Raw genomic sequence first — 19,462 nt, forward strand, 5'->3', positions numbered from 1 at the left:
AATGTTTATTTTCCTGAAGGTATTTTTAAGATAAAAGCTTCATAATGCCTTGTAAACTTTGCATATATGTGTAGTTTGGTATGTATTGTTGCATTTGAAAATCTTGTGTAACTAGTTTTATACAAAATACTGAGTAGTGGAAATTATATAATTACAATCATGTGATTAAAAGTATTAAACAGCCGTTTTGTTGACTATTTATTCACTTGCGGAGTGTTACGAGTTATGGGGGACAGAGGTTAAAGCATGAAGCAAGCCGTCACCCTTCCACATTTGTTGTTAGGGCCATTGTAACAAAGTCCCACTGCCCGGGTGGCTTGCACAGAACAGTCCCTCACCACGCTGGATGCCGCAGTTCATCCCAGTGCCAGCAGGTGGGTGTGTCCCCATGTCTCTCTCTGCCCCGTGTAGGGAGCTCCTGAGGCTGTGCTGAGTGACGTGCTCGCCTCCTGAACACCAGCTGGGAGCTCTGCCTAGGCCAAGCAGTTCTGTGACGTCATGAGTGTCTGTGAAGCGCTGGCTTCGCACCAAGCCAAATGGTATCTAGTTTTCACTGGGGGGCTCGGGTTTTCCAGAGTTATGCAGTGTGCACGCTTGCTGCTCAGGCCTCTGCTGACCTGTCTGGAGCGACACGACCCGTCACCGTGGGAGTCGTTGGCCGCGCCCCTCTCTGACCCTTCAGTTAAATGAGGACAGGTTCCTATTTTAGCAGTTAGAGAATCAAATGAGATAGTAAAGACAAAGTGGTTAAGGCAGTGTGGGGCACTTATTTTGTTACATATGTTTAGATAGGTAAAGACAAATTTTAATAACAATTTTTGGTTAGTCCTGGATCTGATACTTGAGGTACGTAAGTCTGTGCAACTTGTAATGGTGTAAGCATTTAGAAGAAACTTCGGAGGTGGAACTCCTTCCACTAAAGGTGTGTCTTGAAGTCCGAGGCCAGGCTGAGGGGTTGGGGGTGGGGATAAGAGGCAAGCCAAGGTGGGAGCAGCAGGTCCCAAGGACAGCGCACTTCCTCTGTCTGTCTCGCTTTGGAGCCTCACTTTGCCCATCTGTGACTGGGTGACTGGGGCAGCGTTTGCAGAGAGTACCGGCCACCCCGAGTCCTCACCTCCCTCTGCCTGCTCTTCACTGGTCACAGCACTGCGTGAATATTCTCAGAGCTCCATTTTTCCTGGCACTGGGCAGTGCTGGTTATTAGTATACATTCTGACCAAAGAAGTTCTAGGTCAAAGATGTGTTAAAAATGTAAAGCATTTGTTGTACGCTGCATCCAAGCATGGTTGATAGGATTGTTCAGAGTAGACTGAGGGGCCTGCACTGTTTGGGTCCAAACCTTGGCCATGTCTGCTTTTAACTGTTTGATTTGGACCCAGGGACCCTCCTTAGACCCATTTCCTCCCCTCCCAGATGGAGGGGGCAGTATCTCTGCTACCGGGTGTGTAGCAGTTCAGTCAGTTAATCCTTGTCAGTCGCTTTGAGGCACAGTAAGGAACAAAAGCAGGGCTGTGGTGCTTCCCCACAGCCTGGGGACAGTGTGCAGTCCCCTAGACACTGGTCCCGGGGAGGTGCAGCTGTTTCCTGCCACCCCTGTAGCACACCTGGTGGGCCTGCCTTGTGTCTAACTATGTCTCATTTCTTCGCCAGCAAGTCTGCATGGCTCTGACATGTGCCTGGATGATGGGGGTTCTGTCCACACTGAGATCTCCAGGTAAGGAGGCCCACCCTGCAGGGCCAGGCCACACAGGCTGCCGCCTCCCACATGCTCACCGGCCCCTCAGACTCAGAATTACCAAACGGGGGGGGGCAGAGGGGGGAGAGGGAAGAGGGGGTGTTTTGGTGTTCAAGTCCCAGGACTTGAACTCAGGGCCTGGGTGCTGTCCTGATCTTCTTTTCTCAAGGCTGGCACTCCAGTGCTTGAGCCACAGCTCCACTTCCAGCTTTTTGTGGTTAATTGGAGATGAAGAGTCTCAAGGACTTTCTTGCTTGGGCTGGCTCGGATCTCAGCCTGCTGGGTAGCTAGGATTACAGGTGTGAGCTACCAGCGCCTGGCTCCAAACGTGTTTTTAAACCGGGAAAGACCTTGAGTGGGGAGAGGGTGGGAGAATGGTGTGGTGTGGAGGAAATCCAGTTTGTCCCCAGCGTGGGTATGTATAACAAGGTACCTCCTGAGACAGGATGGTTCTTCCTTACATGGCACTCTCCAGAGAATGCAGCCTGACACAGCCCCACACCTACTCAGTGTCATGTTCTCAGCCACTGGACGGCCTCCTCATCTCCCCACCCCCCGACATTTGCAGCTGAGAAGCATGCCCACAACGGCTCCAGAGCCCTCGGGGGCTGCTGACACAAGGGGCCGGAGCCAAGACCGTGCCCAGGGAGAGTGCAGACTTGGGCTCAGCCCTGGCTGGCAGTGGGGCTCCTAGGCCCTCAGGAGATGGGGCCCGAGGCTCCAGCCCATGTCTGCTGTCCCTGTTCCTGGAGGAGTCTTGTACCTTTGTAGCAGTGGAGGGCGGAGTGGCAGTGGAGCTGGCTGGTGGTGTCTTGCTTTACTATCCTGCGTGCTTGCGCTCTGGCCCGTGTGCAGCTGAACCTGTCCCGTCCCCTGTCCCCTGTCCCGGCACAGAAGCCTCCAGAGTGATCCCAGTGGTGGTAATGCGGCTGCTGTCTCCCGTTTTCAGGGACGGCTGGCTGTCGCGTGCTGTAACCTTTCTAGACCGGCTTTTGCTCTGGCTTGGGGTCCGCAGGGCCTAGGCTCTGGACACTCGCACCATGCCCCTGCCAGAGACTCTCTCTGTGTGTCATTGAAGTGCTCCCTCGGCCCGGCCTCGGCCCTCTGCAAAAGTTTCTGCCTCATTCTTCACGGGTGCTAGGATTTCGGCTCGGGTTCGCCTCGCGGTGGCCTGGGCATGATAGGATGGAGGTGCCCGGCTGAAGGCCTCCCTGGTAGCAGCTCCACCCCACAACCACCAGGGCTGCTGCTAGAACCCTCCTCAGGAGCCTGGTGATGGAAGCGGAGCCCCGCTCCCCAGACGAAGTCACTCAGCATTTCTGAAGAGGCATGGCTGGCCCCAGGTGCTCTTCACCACTGCCAGGTGAGGGAGGGAGAGCCAGAGGGCCAGGGAGAGGGCAGGGAGGGAGAGATCAGCTCACAGGCATCCCAAGGCTGCTTTGTCCTCTGGGAACCCTTGGAGTATTTCCAAGCGTGTTTTCTAATGCCCATCATGCCCACACCCTTCACGGGCTGCCCTCCCTTCCTGTGGGTAGTTTTCCTCGCTGCGTGCTCCTGCGGGACCGGTGCTGGTCTGGCAGGGCAGGGAGCCGCGGCACAGGCTGGGTAAACCCCCCTCCTCCAGGGAGCAAGCACCTACCCCAGAGGAGAGCCCAGGGGCTGGGCCATGTGCAGCATGTGTGCACAAATGCTGCCGGACGGTGGTTCTCAAAGATTTTCCCTGCCTCCCATGGCTGAGAATGCTCAGCAGCCCCACGGAGATCCATGCACAAATGGAGGCCAGTCCTTTCTCCAGAGCATGACTAAGCATGCTTGCAGAGAAACTGGGCTTTGAGCCTGCCATGCCTGCAGTGCTGGCCGGTGCGGGAGCCGCTGGGTCCCGCCAGGGGAGTTCCTCTCGCGTTATGGAGAATGTGGCCTTGGCAGGGTTTTCCTGGGGCCCAGAGAAGGGCCTGGGCAGAGGCAGCGGAGCCAGTAGCCCCTTTGGCCTAAGGCCGCCGGCCAGGCCCTTGGAGAGCTGGCCTGGCCCTGTCTGTGGCCCCATGGCCCACCTGCCCCTCTCCGCTGTGACCTGGGACCTCACAGCTTGCTTTGCCAATCTGCCTGTGCCGAGGTAAACCCAGCACACGCGCGTGCCTCCCGTGCAAACACAGGGCGGGCTTGCCAAGGGCTGCTGCCCCTGAAGGGGCTGGGACCAGCACAGGTGTGTAAGGAGCATGTCCCTCAGTAGGAGCCGTGTAGAAAGAACCTACGTCTCCATCAGGCTCCTGCTACTGCCTGGCATCCTGGCTGTACCAAGCCTGGGACTGACAGTAGTGACAGTGACGCTCACAAGCCCTGCACACTGACACCGTAGTGACAGTGACACAAGCCCTGCACACTGACACTGTAGTGACAGTGACACAAGCACCTGCACACTGACACCGTAGTGACAGTGACGCTCACAAGCCCTGCACACTGACACCGTAGTGACAGTGACACAAGCACCCACCACGCTTGTCCCTCTGCAGGGACAGGGGAGGCCGCAGCTGGTGGCAGGTTGGCCCCGGACCCCGTCTGGGTGGAGCAGCGCTTTAGGGATGACCACCTGAGGCCCGAGGCTCGTGTGCAGTGATTCCTCTTTGGAAGGAAATGGTTTGATACAGGCAGCGATGACAAGGACGTTCGTCCCTCCTGTCCGTACGTTTAGGTTCCCCAGTCTCCTCGCTGCATTCCTGTCAGCACAGGCCATGCCGGGCCCAGCTGAGTCTCACCAAGGTGGGCAGGCGACGCGCCAGGCCCTGTCGCTGGGGCGGGGGCGGAGCTCAGCCCGGGGACTCCACAGCAGGATCAAGGGCCAACTCTTCTCCAAGTGAATCTGCCTTGTAGAGGGGGCAGGCAGGGTGGAGATGGACGGGCCGAGCCGGGAGAGGCCCCAGACACGGGGCAGCTGCCGCCCTGACTTGGCGACGCCCCGGTAGTTCTGAAGGAACATCATGGACCACTCGTGTGACTTGCCCACAACCCGCACGCAGGGCCTGTGGTGTCTAGGTGACCCAGCCCCATTCAGACTCCAAAGGAAGCCCAGCCAATGCCACCCAAGGCGTGCCTGGCTTCTAAGGTGAAAATGCCAAAAGGCCAGTCCCCAGAGTCTGGCTGTGGAGGGTTTATCAGAGCTGCTACTCTCAGAGCGTCTGCGGGGGCAGCACTGCAGGGCTTCCTAGTCAGGGCCAGGCTCTGAGGGCTGTGGAGGGCCGTGGAGGGCCAGGCTCTGAGGGCTGTGGAGGGCTGTGGAGGGGCCAGGCTCTGAGGCTCTGAGGGCTGTGGAGGGGCCAGGCTCTGAGGGCTGTGGAGGGCTGTGGAGGGGCCAGGCTCTGAGGGCTGTGGAGGGGCCAGGCTCTGAGGGCTGTGGAGGGCCGTGGAGGGGGCCAGGCTCTGAGGGCTGTGGAGGGCTGTGGAGGGGCAGGCTCTGAGGCTCTGAGGGCTGTGGAGGGTGGGCTCTGAGGCTCTGAGGGCTGTGGAGGGCTCTGAGGGCTGTGGAGGGGCAGGCTCTGAGGTTTCCTGGTCCGGGCTGTGGAGAGGGGCTCTGAGGCTCTGAGGGCTGTGGAGGGTGGGCTCTGAGGCTCTGAGGACTGTGGAGGGCTCTGAGGGCTGTGGAGGGTGGGCTCTGAGGCTCTGAGGGCTGTGGAGGGTGGGCTCTGAGGCTCTGAGGGCTGTGGAGGGCTCTGAGGCTCCTTCCCCCTCACTCGCTGCCTTGGCAGTGGCCCATTCAGGAATCTGCTCGTGGTTTTCAGTCATGAGCTGGAGACATGGCCCCGGGGTGCCAGAGGCCAAGAGATGGAAAAGAGCCAGCAGGAAACACAGATCCAGAGCGTCCAGCCATGTCCAGGCTTCCTCTGCCCAGTGCTTCTGCTCTTGCCGTCTCTGTTGGGGAACGCAAGTGGAGGCACCTCCAGACAGAACATAACAGCATCTGTTTGTCCAAATCATCTGGGTGCACAAACCCATTACAGGAAGTACCCTGTCAGGCTATGTGGTGGGACAGTACAGAGTGTTTGGGAAGATGCAAACACAGGCTGCAGACTTTTGTGTGCATGTATGTGTGTGTGTGTGTGTGCACACGCGCATGCCCGCCCACTTGCGCGTGCCCGCCCACTTGCGCGTGCATGCAGGGCTTGAACACAAGGCCTAGACTCAGCTTTTGCGCTCATGGCTAGCCCTCTACCATTTGAGCCACGGCTCCATTTTCTGGATGGGTAAACTGTTTGATGGTAGCTGGAGGTAAGCTCACAGACTTTCTTGACCCAGCTGGTTTTGAACTGTGATCCTCAGCCACCTGAGTAGCTAAAATTAGGCATGAGCCACTGATGCCTGGCTTTAGGATATAGGCTTTTAAAGCTCATTCACAGTATGGAAGGAAATTTTTTTTTAATCTGTACAAGATTTATTTCAATAATCACAATACTTTATAGAGTGATAGAAATATACCCTAATACAGAAGGAGTGATTCGAAATCCACCATGGGTTAAAAGGCAAAGGCAGTGGCTGTAGACCCAGGTTCTGCCCGCCACTCTGTTCTCCTTGGATTAACAAATGAGCTGATGGGCAGACACCTGTTCTGAAGGCACCACACCACCTGACAAGCAAGCACCACCAGGTCTAGGACTTCGCTGCCTTATCTGGAAGGCAGTCTTCTTAAAAGGCATCTTAGTTTTGCTACTCTTAAAGCCAAGGTGAGGGAGCCTGACAATGTGATGCTGAGTAAATGGCCTTGCCCTCAAGCCAGGTCAGCTCCCTGGCGACCACGCCGCCGGGGGAAGGGAAGCAGCAAGCGGGTGACACGCCTTTAGCACTCGTCCACGTTGTAAGTAGGCACCCAATGTACACTCGGCTTGATTTCTCTGTGCAATAAGCTCGCATGTCCTTTCTGCTGGCTCGTGTGACCAAAAGAATTGAGTTTTCTATACACAAACTTTGGAGGGAATACCAGCCTTTATTTGCTCTTGGGTTCATTTCAGAGCCATCTTAGACAGGGTAGCAGCAGTAGGAAAGGTTGGGCCTGGGTCCGGGGTCTGCGGCTGTAAGAGCTACAGGCCAGTAGTGGCACAGCGGGGCATTTACCAGTGTCGCAGCTAAGACACGGGGCGTGGCCCTGGGTCCCGGGGATGGGCTCCGCCGCCGTGAGGAAGCCACACTTCCACAGCACTGCAGCTGGGGGGCCGGGCTCATGCACACAGGGGCTCTAGAATGCAAGTGATTCCCACGCAGGCCTCTACTCAGCTGTTGAACTGTGATGAGTTTTAGGGGTAAAAGGATACATTTCTCCTAAGAAACCTTGTCATTTGGTGAATAACGTAATTATATACTTCATACACACCCAAAAAACCACTCTAAATATGCATATATATATATATATATATATACACACACACACACATACACACTAAGTGTGTGTGCATACACAAACCACGAGGTAGTTTAAATCACCCTTAAAAATCAAGACCTGTATGTTGTCACAGCGTGATGATCATGGGCTGAATGGAAACAGGAATCGAGAAGTAAAACATTTACAACCGACTCTTTAAGTGGAAGTTCTACTTCCTGTAATACTAGAGGACTTATCTATACAGCTTACTACTAAGTAGTCTGAAGATATTTACAGCTTAGCTCACTCCACATGTTGGAGGAAGATTCATTATAATTTCTATGTACATATCCTGGACATGGTCCCTGGAGAGACCTAGCCACTCCGCCCCCCTCAAAGCAAAGAAGTTCAATGAATTCACATGACTGGCGAAAAGCAACATCTATTGTTCTTAGAGTTTGACTCTTCCCCACAGCAAGAAAAGTCTCTTCATAGGTACACCAGTGCTGCTCCAAGTTTCCAGGGAAATGGCTCTTCATGGGCACACCAGTGCTGCTCTTTCAGGCCAGAGCAGGGAAATCTTCAGGGTCATCCGGATTGGGGGCAATGTCTTGTGTCTAAAGAAGAAAACAATGGTCTGAAATTAACTGTTTACCTACCCTGCTGTAGCCACCACCAGCACCCCAGGAGCAGGAGTCTCGGGGGGAGACAGGGCCCACAGTGGGAGGAAGAGAATGCAGAGCTGCTGTCATCAAGGCACTAACACCTCTGAACCGAGCCCAAGCCGGCCAGGAGTGCCGTTAAGTGAGAAACTTCAGCCACAGAGTGAGGACGCTGTTATCAGGCATTTCGAGGCTTTCTGGGAAGCTGCTGAGCTCCACCGGGGTGCCCAGCCAGCCCCGTGGCCCGGTGAGCGGCGGTCCGCCGCAGCAGGGGTGAGCTGTGCGCGCCAGGATGCCGTCTGAAAGGAGGGAATGCAAAGAGAACCCTGGCGCCAAGTACACCTGAACATTAACACACATCCCGAGCAGGTCTTCATGGGCCGTTCCTAGCCACAAAGAAGGGGTCCTGGGCCAGCCAGCTTCACGCCCGAACCCACTCTGTGTGAGTGCATTTGCTCAGAAAACACATGGAGCCTGGACAGCATGATCAGTAATGAGCAAAAGCAGATATCCATCATTAGTCCTGTCGGATGGAAGGAATGCTTCAGAGAAGAAAAGGCCCTCTGTTCAAAGGCCCTACTAGTCTACAGGGGGATGGCAGGAAGGGTGAGGCGCTCCAAGTCAGGCAGGGTGGGTGGCGCAGCAGGGGAGGGGCAGAGGGGACGGCGGCGGCTTATCCCAAGGGGCCTTGACGCAGCCGGCCAGCGGGCCTGCGTCCATCCCCTGGCTTGGGATCTCCCACGCAGACGAGAAGGTGGTTTTCTCCAGTTCACGGTGGGCAGATGATGGGGCCGGGCTTACAGAGGGTTGGCCCCCAGCCGAGGCCCCAGCGTATCACCCAGCATGCATAACACAGCCACTTACCACTACTTCTGCTCTGGGCCCGAAGTTCTCTGCCCTTCTGGTCCTTCCTCGGCCTCCCCGGGTACCACCTCTGGCTCCACGTCCAGGACGGGAGAGGTTACCAAAGTTAATCTCCAGCTGGGATGTGATGTCATTGGCGGCTTTCCGGAAAACATGGGACTCATCCTCATAGTCATCCTTTACCATCTGAAACGGTGACAACGTAAGACACCGCTACCTCCACGACAGCTCAAGCAGCTCACTGCACAGCACGCTTGCCCAGGTACAGTCAGGGGGGGGGGAGGGGGGGTTGGTCATGGGGCTTGAACTCTGGGCCTGGGCACCGTCCCTGAGCTCTTCAGCTCAAGGCGAGCATTCTACCTCTTGATCACAGCACCACTTCTGGTTTTCTGGAGATAAGTCTCACAGACATTCCTGCCCAGGCTGGCTTGGAGCGGCGATTCTCAGGTCTCAACCTCCTGAGCAGCTGGGATGACAGGCGTGAGCCATCAGTGCCCAGCTCCAAATATGCCCAAATTTGTGTTTTACAGGTTAAAATTTCATAACTATAATACAAATTTTTTTTTGGAGTTTGTGTCCATGTATTATTTTATGTACGTATGAAGAGGTGCTTGGGTACCTTTGATTCTCTCCTAAGACTATCCTCTTTTACTCGCTGTATATGATTCTAGAATTCTGTGTAATCTGTCATATCCCAGTGCATTTTAGATCTAACTTCTGCATATCAGAGAGAACATGTCTCTCTGATCTTGGCTTAATATGATTAGTTCTGGTTCTATCCATTTCAGCATTTTGAGATTAAATTAATGTTTTAGTCTTCTGCATTATTCCTAAATGCTATTCATAAATGTTGAGAAATAGAATTTACAGAGAAAATTCTTTTCAACATGGGTGCTGACTGATGAACTGCGGGATTTATGCTGAACAATTCTGACTCAAATATATAGACATTGTAAAACAAAGTATGGTTAAGTATTGCTTCCAGTGCTGCTACTTTTAAAGAACTGCTATAGATGCAGTTTTTTGTACCTGTCGCCGGGGGTGCAAGCCTCCTGTTTAGCAGGCACGCACCACTGCATCTTGCTTTATTGGGTGAGACAGAGTCTCCTGAGCTTTTTGCCTGAACTGACCTCAAACTGCAATCCTTCCACTCTCAGCCTCCCATGTAGCTAGGGATATATAGGCATGAGCCACCATACCTAGTTCTCACCAAGATTTCATTTCAAAATCATAGATAAAACAAAATAAACCCTGCTTTACCTAAAAATCTAGGCCTGCAAAGCATGGCAGTAGTCTTAGATAAGAATCACAAAGTGCTGGAGATTTGGGGTAGATGAACCCTTGAAGCTTAAAAAAGTGAAGGAATGAGCAAGTCAAGAGCACAGGCCCAAACCCACAAAAGAGAGGAGGCAAACTACTGCCTTAGGGAACTCCTGCTGTCCGTGTGCGTCAGCAGGAGCGTCCGCGGGCTGCACTGCAGGCTCCCGGCCCAGAGGAAGCCCAGTGCACTGAAGTGAGAGGCGCCCACTCACCGCCGGGCCGGCTGGCTGCTCCTGGTGCAAATAAGAAATGCTATTCCAAGACTTTTTGTTATTGTTCCTTAGGGTGGACAAATGCTATTCCAAGACTTTTTGTTATTGTTCCTTAGGGTGGACAAGACCAAGGTGAACTAATGACCCAACAATTTGACTCATTAAGAACAATTGCTGGCCAACATCTAAAATGCCACAAGAGTAACAAAAACCAGACGTGCCTTCACTGAGACCAGGCTGTATGACTCGGCTAACCCAGTCACTTGAGTGCCTCCCTTGGATCCACGAACCTGACGTCCACTCAGGAAGAAGCTTCTGTTTTTACCTGTTTGTATCATGTTTCACAGCCTGATGACACAATTGTTTCAGAGCTTTGTTTCAGAGCTTTATTCACAATGCTCAGAAGAAAAAAGAACCATGGATTAGACAACGTAGCCAACCCAGGTAGCCAATGGGCTTGTAAAACGCTCCACTGTGATGTAAAAGACAGCAAGGCTCTGCGTTCTGTTTCTAAAGAGCCTTAGTAGTCAGGCTTCCTAGACCTGACCAATCCGGAAGGCAGAGAAGAGGTGGTATCATAAGGAGCCTCTAAAAGTATTTAGAGAATTCAACTACCTTATGTACAAATGGAGCTGTTACGCCTTGGATCCTAAACGTCTCTTCAACCCACATCCCAAAGGCTTGGTTACCAGCCATGGCGCTGCTGAGATATGGCAGAACTCTGGGGAGGGGGCTGTGGCATGTGAAGGGAATACTGGGGCCCTCCCTTTTTTGTCTTTTAGCCAAGAGGATGTCAGCAGTTTCTTCTGCTATGTGCTTCACCTTGTTCTGTGCTACCACAAGGTCCAAAGCAAGAGGAGAAAGTCACCATACCGTGAAGCCTCCAAGCCCTTTCCTCCTTCCTTGTGAGCTGTTCTCAAGTATCTTGTCACAGCAACAGGACACGGACAAAGGAACACAGACACAGTTATACGACAGATGGACTGGAATTCAATGACTATCCAGCACAGGGCTTGTACATCACCATTACCTGCACAACCAGTAGTATTCAAATTCTATAATTGGAAGGATTCATGTCTCAAGATCAGTAACTTAGAAGGAAGGGGATTAAAATGACCCCAGTATCAGCCTTATCAAACATGAAACATCTAAACTTGAAGCATCTAAAAAGCAAAACAACAACAACAAAACTAATGTAGGAGCGAGAGACATGGCTCAGCTTGAGAAGGCGCACGCACCCACCCACAGGAAAATATCTGAGTGCTCACCCGTGCTGTCCAACATCTCAGCAGTTAGATAGAACTAATACGAAATACGCTGAACTAATATGAAAAAGACATCACAATGTAGATCCCAACTATAGTTAAAATGATCAACTCTCAAGAAGCAGAGTGGAGGAAGCCAGGGGCAGCGGCTCAAGCATCCTGGGAGGTAGAGGTTGAAGAACGGCAGTTTGAGGCTAGCCAGGGAAAAAACCAGTGAACAAGATTCCCATCTCAGCCAGCGGCTAGTACAGTGGTACATGCTTTTCACCTCAGCAATGTAAAAAGCATTAGCAGTCGGATCACAGTCTTGGCTGGACAGGGTATAAAGCAAGACTACCTATTTCAAAAATAACCAGAGGTGGTTCAGATGACCGAGGGCCTGCACAGCACGCATGCGACCCTGAGCTCATTCCTGATCACGGGAGCATGGACAAAACATCGAGCAATCTGTCATGAAAACACACACCGTTATCCTTTGAGATGGCAGGATACAGGAAACACTCTGTACCTCTCCTTTACAAGAAAAAAATACAAGTAACACACAGAATCTGCAGTCTCAGCACAGTCCAGGGTGGGCAGAAATGCACTAAATTTCACTGTTGAAAAATACCCTCATGGCTTGATTTACCTCTGTACATCTCCTCTACAGCTGTAACAAATTTTTTAAATGTCACTGTCAATATATTAAGCTTTAGTTTCTCTTCAGCATCCAAAGACTCCTAAGCAGAAACAAGAATACTTTGTTTCCAATAAGGAAAAAGAAAAGATTACCCTGGGTACAAAATGTGATGCTTACATCATCCCTGTATTTTGACCTGTGAATCACCACCGCTCTGGAGGGGACAGTGGACTCTGGCTTCCGGATGTTAAATTCAGGTTTTGGTCGGGTTTGTTCTTGGAGATTCTTCCACTCATCTAAAGTCATCTCTTGAACTTGAGTTTCCTCTTCCACCTCCAACTCAGGAACTCTGTATTAAAGATGCATAATCATTTGACACATTTTTGATAGGACTGAAATACCTACTTCATCAAAGAAAAAGTTGTAACCATTAGTTTAAACATAATTTTGTGGTACTGCACCTGAGATGTGATGTAAGAAAACCTGTGAACCATAAGCTTTGCATATTATTTTCATCACTGCTGGCTAAGATACTTCCTATAGTCAACGCAGTCTATAAAAAACCGGAGCATCGCCACCTAGTGCACCAGCATGCCCACCTCCCCTCCAGATGGCAGCAGGAACAAAATGAGGGAGCTGAAGGAAAGGAGGGAAGCTATGGCAACGCACAGGAAACCCCAACACGAGGTTTCAAACAGTCCACTACCACTGCACACTTTCATAAACAGGCACACTGCCAGCCCCCTTCCCTGGTCTTCCTGATCGGACCACACTGAGGAGCTGTTCCTTTGTGGACTTCACTCTTAGATGCCTTCTGTGTTGAGACAGACGGGGCTCCTGGCTTGTTCCCACCAGACCTCTTGCCAGGAGCCTCAGTGAAGTCTCCTTTTCTCTGACTCATAATTTTGAGTGTGATTAATTTTTACTGATGAATCCAGGTTTTACTCCATCCCCAAGCCCCTAGAACTAATAAATCACTTCAGCAAAATAGCGGTATACAAAATCAACCTACAAAAATCAGTAGCCTTTCTGTATGCCAACAATGTACAAGCAGAAAGGGAAATCATGAAAACAACCCCATTTGCAGTAGCCCCCCCAAAAAACAATAAAAACTAGGAGCCTAACCAAAGATGTAAAAGGTCTTTATAGCAAAGCCTATAAAAATCTAAAGAAATCAAAGAAGACACCAGGAAATGGAAAGACCTTCAATGTTCATGGGTAAGTAGAATCAATATTGTAAAAATGGCCATACTGCCAAAAATGATACAGAAATTCAGTGCAATCCCCATCAGAATCCCAACAACATTCTTCACTGAGCCGGAGAAAACAATCCAAAAATTCAAACAACAAAAGACCTAGAATAGCCAAAGCAATTCCAGGCAAAGCAACAACAATGCAGGTGGTATCACAATACCAGAATTCAAACTCTAGTAGAAAGCCATAATAACAAAATTCAGCTTGGTATTGGCACAAAAATAGACCTGAAGATCAATGGAACAGATTAGAAGACCCAGAAATAAAACCACATGCTTAGTCATCTGATATTGAACAAAGGAGCCAAAGACACAATGGAAAAAACAACCTCTTCAACTATTGACGCTGGAAAAACTGGGCAGCCATATGTCGAAAACTAAAAGTAGATCCCTGCTTGTCATCATACACTAACATCAATTCAAAGTGGGTCAAAAACCTCAATGTAAGGTCCGCTCCTAGATGGCCAGCAGACTCCACCCTCCTCGCAGCAAAGTCTCCACCCAGTACCTGCGTTACCTAGGCAACTGGGACACCTGGAAGAGGTCACATCTGCATCCGCTGAGGTCACATCTAATTTGATGTGGCCACACCTTTCTCCACCCATACCCTACATAAGGCCTAGCCCAGGCCCAGACGCTCTCTTGCTCTTGCTCTTCTTTTCTGCTCTCACTCTCTCTCTTGCTCTTGCTCTTCTTTTCTAGCTCTCTCTGCTCTTTCTCTGCTCTAGCTCTTTCCTCTCTTTCCCAGCCACGTGGAGTGCCAACCTTGCCTGGTTCCAGCAGGTCTACCCCTTACCTGAATACCACGTGAGTGCTACTGTTCTTACCCCTCTCTCTGCTCTTTTCTAGCTCTTTTCTCTCTCTTTCCTCTCTTCCCAGCTCTCTCTCTCATTCCCAGGCCTTTCCCAGCCATGTGGAGTGCCAACCTTGCCTGGTCCCAGCAGGTCTACTGAATAAACCTACCCCTTACCTGAATACCACGTGCGTGCTGGTGCAGTTCTTAATCGGCTACCTCTTTTTAAAAACCTAACACTCAACATCAGATTTGAAACTCTGAAACGACTGCATTACGGAGTAGGAGAAACATCAGAACTCATAGGCAGGAACTTCCTGAACAGAGTCCCGTGGGTATAACAGATAGGAGAGAGGCTGGACAAGGGGGACTACATCAGAACAAAAGGACATAGTTACTAAACTAGAAAGACAGCCAACCAGTTGGGAAAAGATCTTTACCAGCAATACATTAAATGCCTAATACCCAAAATACATGAGGAACTCAAGAAATTAACTCCCCCCAGAGCCTTTAAAACAATCAGTAAGCAGGCAAAAGGCACTAAGGAGAGACTCCTCATAAGAGGTAAGAATGTCAAAGAAACCCATGAGGAAATGCTGCTCATCCCTGGTCATAAAGGAAATGCAAAGTAAAACAACCCCAAGATACTGTCTTAACCCAGTACACTGGCCAACATTTTGAGTTCAAACAACAACAAATGCTGGAGGAGATGTGGGGGAAGGAGCCCTACCGCACCACTGGTGGGAATGTGGCCAGCACAACCACTCTGGACAGCCGTGTGGAGGATCCTCAGAAAACTAAACACAGGCCTTCCCTACCACCCGCCATACCCCCTCCTGGGCCTCTACCCAGCCAGGATACAACAAGGACGCCTGCACATCCATGTTCACGGCCACACTATTCCCAACAGCCAAGATCTGGAAGCCACCCAGATGCCCCCCATAGAGGAGCCGATCCAAACACTGTGGTGCCTATATATAATTTACACAGCATCAGAAGGAAGAAAATGTCATCTGCAGGGAAATGGATGGAACTAGAACAGATGTCAAGTGAGGTAAGGCAAGATTAGAGAGAGACATGGTGCCTGTTCTCCCTGTTAAGTGGAAGTTAGATCTAACACACACTGGGGTATGACAGATCACACAGGATTCTAGATACTCACATACAGTTTGACCAAAGGGATAGTTATAGGAGAGAATCACAGAGCTCCTCTTCATATGTATATGAAGTCATATACTTCCTGAAATGAACTCCAAAATAGGGGGAGAAGGGCTTTTTTCCTTCATTTGTTTTTTCTTTTTCTGACGGCTGGTGCACATGTGAGGAAGGGTGAGGGGGAAGCAGGAGCTGCAGCGGTGCTGCACAGTGGCTGCGTGGACTCTGACAAAAGTGCACTGTGCAACTCATGGCTAGAGATGGAAAGGAGGGGATGGGAGAGCGCGGGGGGCAGATGACACTCCGCGAAAGGACGCACGTAGAGTTAGCCCCGAAACCACGGTAAACTACACTGGAAACAAGAAGTTACACGTTTTGAGATGCTGTGGATGGAACACAGGGCCCGCCTGCACACACTCCAACACTGAGCTTCTAGCCAATTTGAGGTTGTTATTGCTGTTGCTGTTAGCGGGGCTTAAACTCAGGGCCTAGGTGCTGCCCCTGAGCTCTGTTTTTGCTCAAGGCTAGTCTCTACCCTTTTAAGCCACAGCGCCACTTCTACTTTTTGAGTGGTTAATTGGAGATAAGAGTCTCACCAGGACTTTTTTGCCCAAGCTGACATTGAACCCTGATCCTCAGATCTCAGCCTCCTAAGTAGCTAGGATTACAGTATGAGCTACTGGTGCCCAGCTTGAACTCAGGACATGGCACTCCTGCTCAATTTTTTTATGCACAACTGTGTGGGGAGGGGAGGGAGGAAAGAAGGAAGGACTAGGAAGGAGGGAGGGAGGGAGGGATGTCTGTGAGGTTCTAATGTCCAATTAACTGCCAAAAATGGGAGTGAAGCTGTACCTCAAATAGTAGAGTGTCAGCACTGAGCTAGGGACAGTGTGCCCTTGACTCAAGTTCAAGCCCCAGTACACACACACACACACACCCAGGAAGTGAAGGGACAATGTGCCCTTGACTCAAGTTCAAGGCCCAGTACACACACACACACACACACACACCCAGGAACACACACACACACACACACACACACCCAGGAAGTGAAGATTGAGAAGATCATAGTTTGAGGCCATCCCAGGCAAAAATTTAGCAATCTCAGACAATAAAAATCTGGACCTGCTGATGAATGTTTGTCATCCCAGCTGAGTGGGAAGTGCAAACAGGAGGATCACAGTCCAGGCTGCCCCAGGCAAAAACTTGAGACCCTATTTGAAATGTTAACAATAAAAGGGTTAGGGGCATGGCTCAAGCAGTAGAATGCCTGAGTTTAACACATAACTGGGAGAGAGCAAGGGAAGGGGTAACATGGTCCAAAAAGAAATGTACTCTGGACCTGTACTCTTTACCTCTTCATCTGTAACCCCTCTGTACATCACCTTTATGGTACCAATTTAAAAATTTGAAAATACAGAGTAAGTGGGAGGGAATCAAGTTCATGCCTTTCAGAAGGCTAATGAAATTTGTAAGTTCTAGAAATACACAGATGAATGGTGTGAAAAATGTAAACAGGACAGAACCAATCACAGAGCATCCAACATCAACACATTTATTGTTACTTTAAATGTTAACCTAATGGCAGAAAAACTGCAGCATTGGCTGCCTAGGAAACAACTTTTTGAATGCTGACAATAATCTGGGTTCTACAGTTTATGCACAGGTCAAATAGAACATTTATAATTTATATATTTTATGATCTGTATTTTATATCAGGAAAAAGCTGTAAACAAATATTCAGTTCTATTTAATGATTTGCATGATGAAACAGTATCTATAGGTATTAAGAAATGTGCCAAGAAAGATGGATGAGGGATGGATGTGAGAAAACACATTAAGATGTAGCTTGGAAGAGTTTAGGTAGTAAATGTAGTTGCTCACTGTAAAATCCCTCAAAATACTAAAACTGCAACCAGGTGCTGGTGGCTGACACCTGTACTCCTACCGACTCAGGAGACTGAGATCTGAGTTTGAAGCCAGCTTGGGCAGAAGTTCATGAGACTCTTATCTTCAAATTAATCAACAAAAAGCTGGAAATGAAGCTGTGGCGCAGGTGGTACATCACCAGCCTTGAGCAAAAAGGCAAACATATTAAGAGGCTCTGAGTTCAAGCTCCAGTAGCACAGACACACAAAGCACACAAAAGGACTTCAGAGAGGAACTTGCTGGAATGTGATGGATCAGCCCCCCATGGGGATTAAACAGCTAAAATGAAATGAGGAAGCAGGCACTGGTGGCTCACACCTGTCTTTTTTATTTTGGCCATCGTGGGGCTTGAACTCTGGTCCTGGGCGCTGTCCCTCAGCTCTTTAGCGCTCTACCACTTGAGCCACAGCACCACTTCCAGTTTTCTGAGTGGTTTTATTGGAGATAAAGAGTGGACTTCCTATGATCCTCAGATCTCAGCCTCCTGAGTAGCTAAGATTACAGGCGTGAGCCACCTGGCAGGAGCTTTCTTATACTATATCTATTTTATATATTTTCCTATTTTAGTTCAGAGCTAAAGTAAAATCAAAAGTTGGTAAAGTTTCTTTAGCCTACTTGTCACAGATTCAGAAATCAGCACAAATGGATACTATAAATGTAAAGATTAACTAAGGCAAACTAATAGAAGTTAATAAATTTCAGAAAGTTCAGTAAAATTTTATATTAAGACCACAAAGTAAGTACTTATTAACAGGTTTTATCTTTTGTTGTTGTTGTTGGTCATGGGGCTTGAGCGCTGGGCCTGAGTGCTATCCAAGCTCTTCAGCTCAAGGTGAGCACTCTACCACTTGAACCACAGCACCACTTCCGGTTTATTGGAGATAAGAGTCTCACAGACTTTTCTGTCTGGGCTGCCTTTGAACTGTGATCCTCAGATCTCAGCCTCCTGAGTAGCCAGGATTACAAATGTGAGCCACCGGCACCCGACTATCATTTTGTTTTAAAGAATAAATTTAAACAAAAAAAATTTTTAAAGAGAACGTTAAATTAAAAAAAAAAAGGTATATAAAAACTGCAATCCTAGTTGTAGGTCTGGCTCACGTGTTAGACAGAGCTTGCTTAGCCAGAACAGGTCTGAGTTCAAACTCTAGTACAGTGGGGGAAGAGGAGATGTGTCCTTGAAAAGATCTAAAGCAAGTGCACTGCAGAGCGCAGAGTCTGTAATCAGGACACCCTCCCTACCAGGGAATGCGTCAAGGCAGCCTTCAAGAGGGTAGGTACACTGATGTCTTTTCCTTTATCACCTGTGATTTCAACAGCCACAGTAACAATCACTAAGTACTAGCTCTTTAACTCTTTCCCTACTGAGCAAAAGTGATGACCAAAAACACACGTTGTGACAGCTGGGTGGTGCATACACTTGAGTTGTCACTGCTTCCTGGCGATTTTAGCAAAGATCAATATTCCCCAGGAAGAGATGAATCTCTCAATTCTAGAAAGAACTAATATATTTGTAATAGCTCAAAGTTTACTTTAAATTTAATACCCTTCTTTGGTGTTAAATTATCAAAAACCCAGGAGAAATTTTATTTCCATTTTTTCTTCCCTTTGCCTAACCCTCTTGTTTTTTTTTTTTTGTTTCATTTTTTGTTTTTGGTTTTTTTGGATGCTGGGACCACAATCTGGGCAAGTTCTCTTCCACTGAGCTACATCCCTAGGAAGAAAAATTTCTATCAAATGGTAATATGGAATAAAGCTATCTGCAAATTATTTGTATATATAAATGTATATATACAAATTTGAAAGTTAAGAAGCAGGATAGACAAAGGGAAACTGAGGTTGGGTCAGCTTCCAGCAAATACAGGAGATATTCCATTCAGATTAAGGGAACAGTCATTTTAGGGGAAATGAAGCAGGACACGGTATCCTCACATATTAGAGCACATGGGACAAGGAACATTTCATATTCCTCTAAGGAAGCAACCTTAAAAAAGAAGAGCAACTGTGATTGTCAGTAAAAAGAAAACACTGCTGGGTATATCGTATTGAGTTCATTCATCTAGTTTCTATAACTGAGAAGGGCACATTATATATCACTGAGAGCAGCAATGTTAAATCACTATTTAGACTGGCTGAGATCAGCCAGTGTCACTGTCATTTGATTGACAAGGGAGTAGAGCATGGCGGCTGTGCAGGGCAGCGCCAGCGGTGCCACTAGATGCTCACTTCCAGCTACCTGACCAGCCCAGCCCTCCTGGAGGCTGCCGTCGCTCAGAGAGTATCTCCAGATGCTCACTTCCAGCTGCCTGAC

At 49.4% G+C, this 19,462-nt stretch overlaps 2 protein-coding genes across 2 annotated transcripts in view; one reads left to right on the forward strand and one right to left on the reverse strand.

Annotated features, from left to right (window-relative positions):
• Positions 1 to 2,849, forward strand: part of Cdc14b (cell division cycle 14B) — a 63,590-nt gene extending 60,741 nt beyond the window's left edge. The window contains exons 12-13 of the mRNA XM_013018455.1: positions 1,655 to 1,714; positions 2,685 to 2,849. Coding sequence (XP_012873909.1) covers positions 1,655 to 1,714; positions 2,685 to 2,757 — 133 coding nt within the window. The 3' untranslated portion in view covers positions 2,758 to 2,849. The remainder of the gene's footprint in view (positions 1 to 1,654; positions 1,715 to 2,684) is intronic.
• A 4,658-nt stretch (positions 2,850 to 7,507) lies between these two features.
• The window catches only part of Habp4 (hyaluronan binding protein 4), a 33,608-nt gene continuing 21,653 nt past the window's right edge, over positions 7,508 to 19,462 (reverse strand). Inside the window, exons 5-7 of the mRNA XM_013018456.1 lie at positions 12,199 to 12,370; positions 8,606 to 8,791; positions 7,508 to 7,696 (exon numbers count right to left, since the gene is read on the reverse strand). Of these exons, the coding sequence (XP_012873910.1) occupies positions 7,640 to 7,696; positions 8,606 to 8,791; positions 12,199 to 12,370 (415 nt within the window). The 3' untranslated portion in view covers positions 7,508 to 7,639. The remainder of the gene's footprint in view (positions 7,697 to 8,605; positions 8,792 to 12,198; positions 12,371 to 19,462) is intronic.

This window comes from Dipodomys ordii, unplaced genomic scaffold, assembly GCF_000151885.1.
Source record: "Dipodomys ordii isolate 6190 unplaced genomic scaffold, Dord_2.0 Scaffold40, whole genome shotgun sequence".
Lineage (NCBI taxonomy): Eukaryota > Metazoa > Chordata > Mammalia > Rodentia > Heteromyidae > Dipodomys > Dipodomys ordii.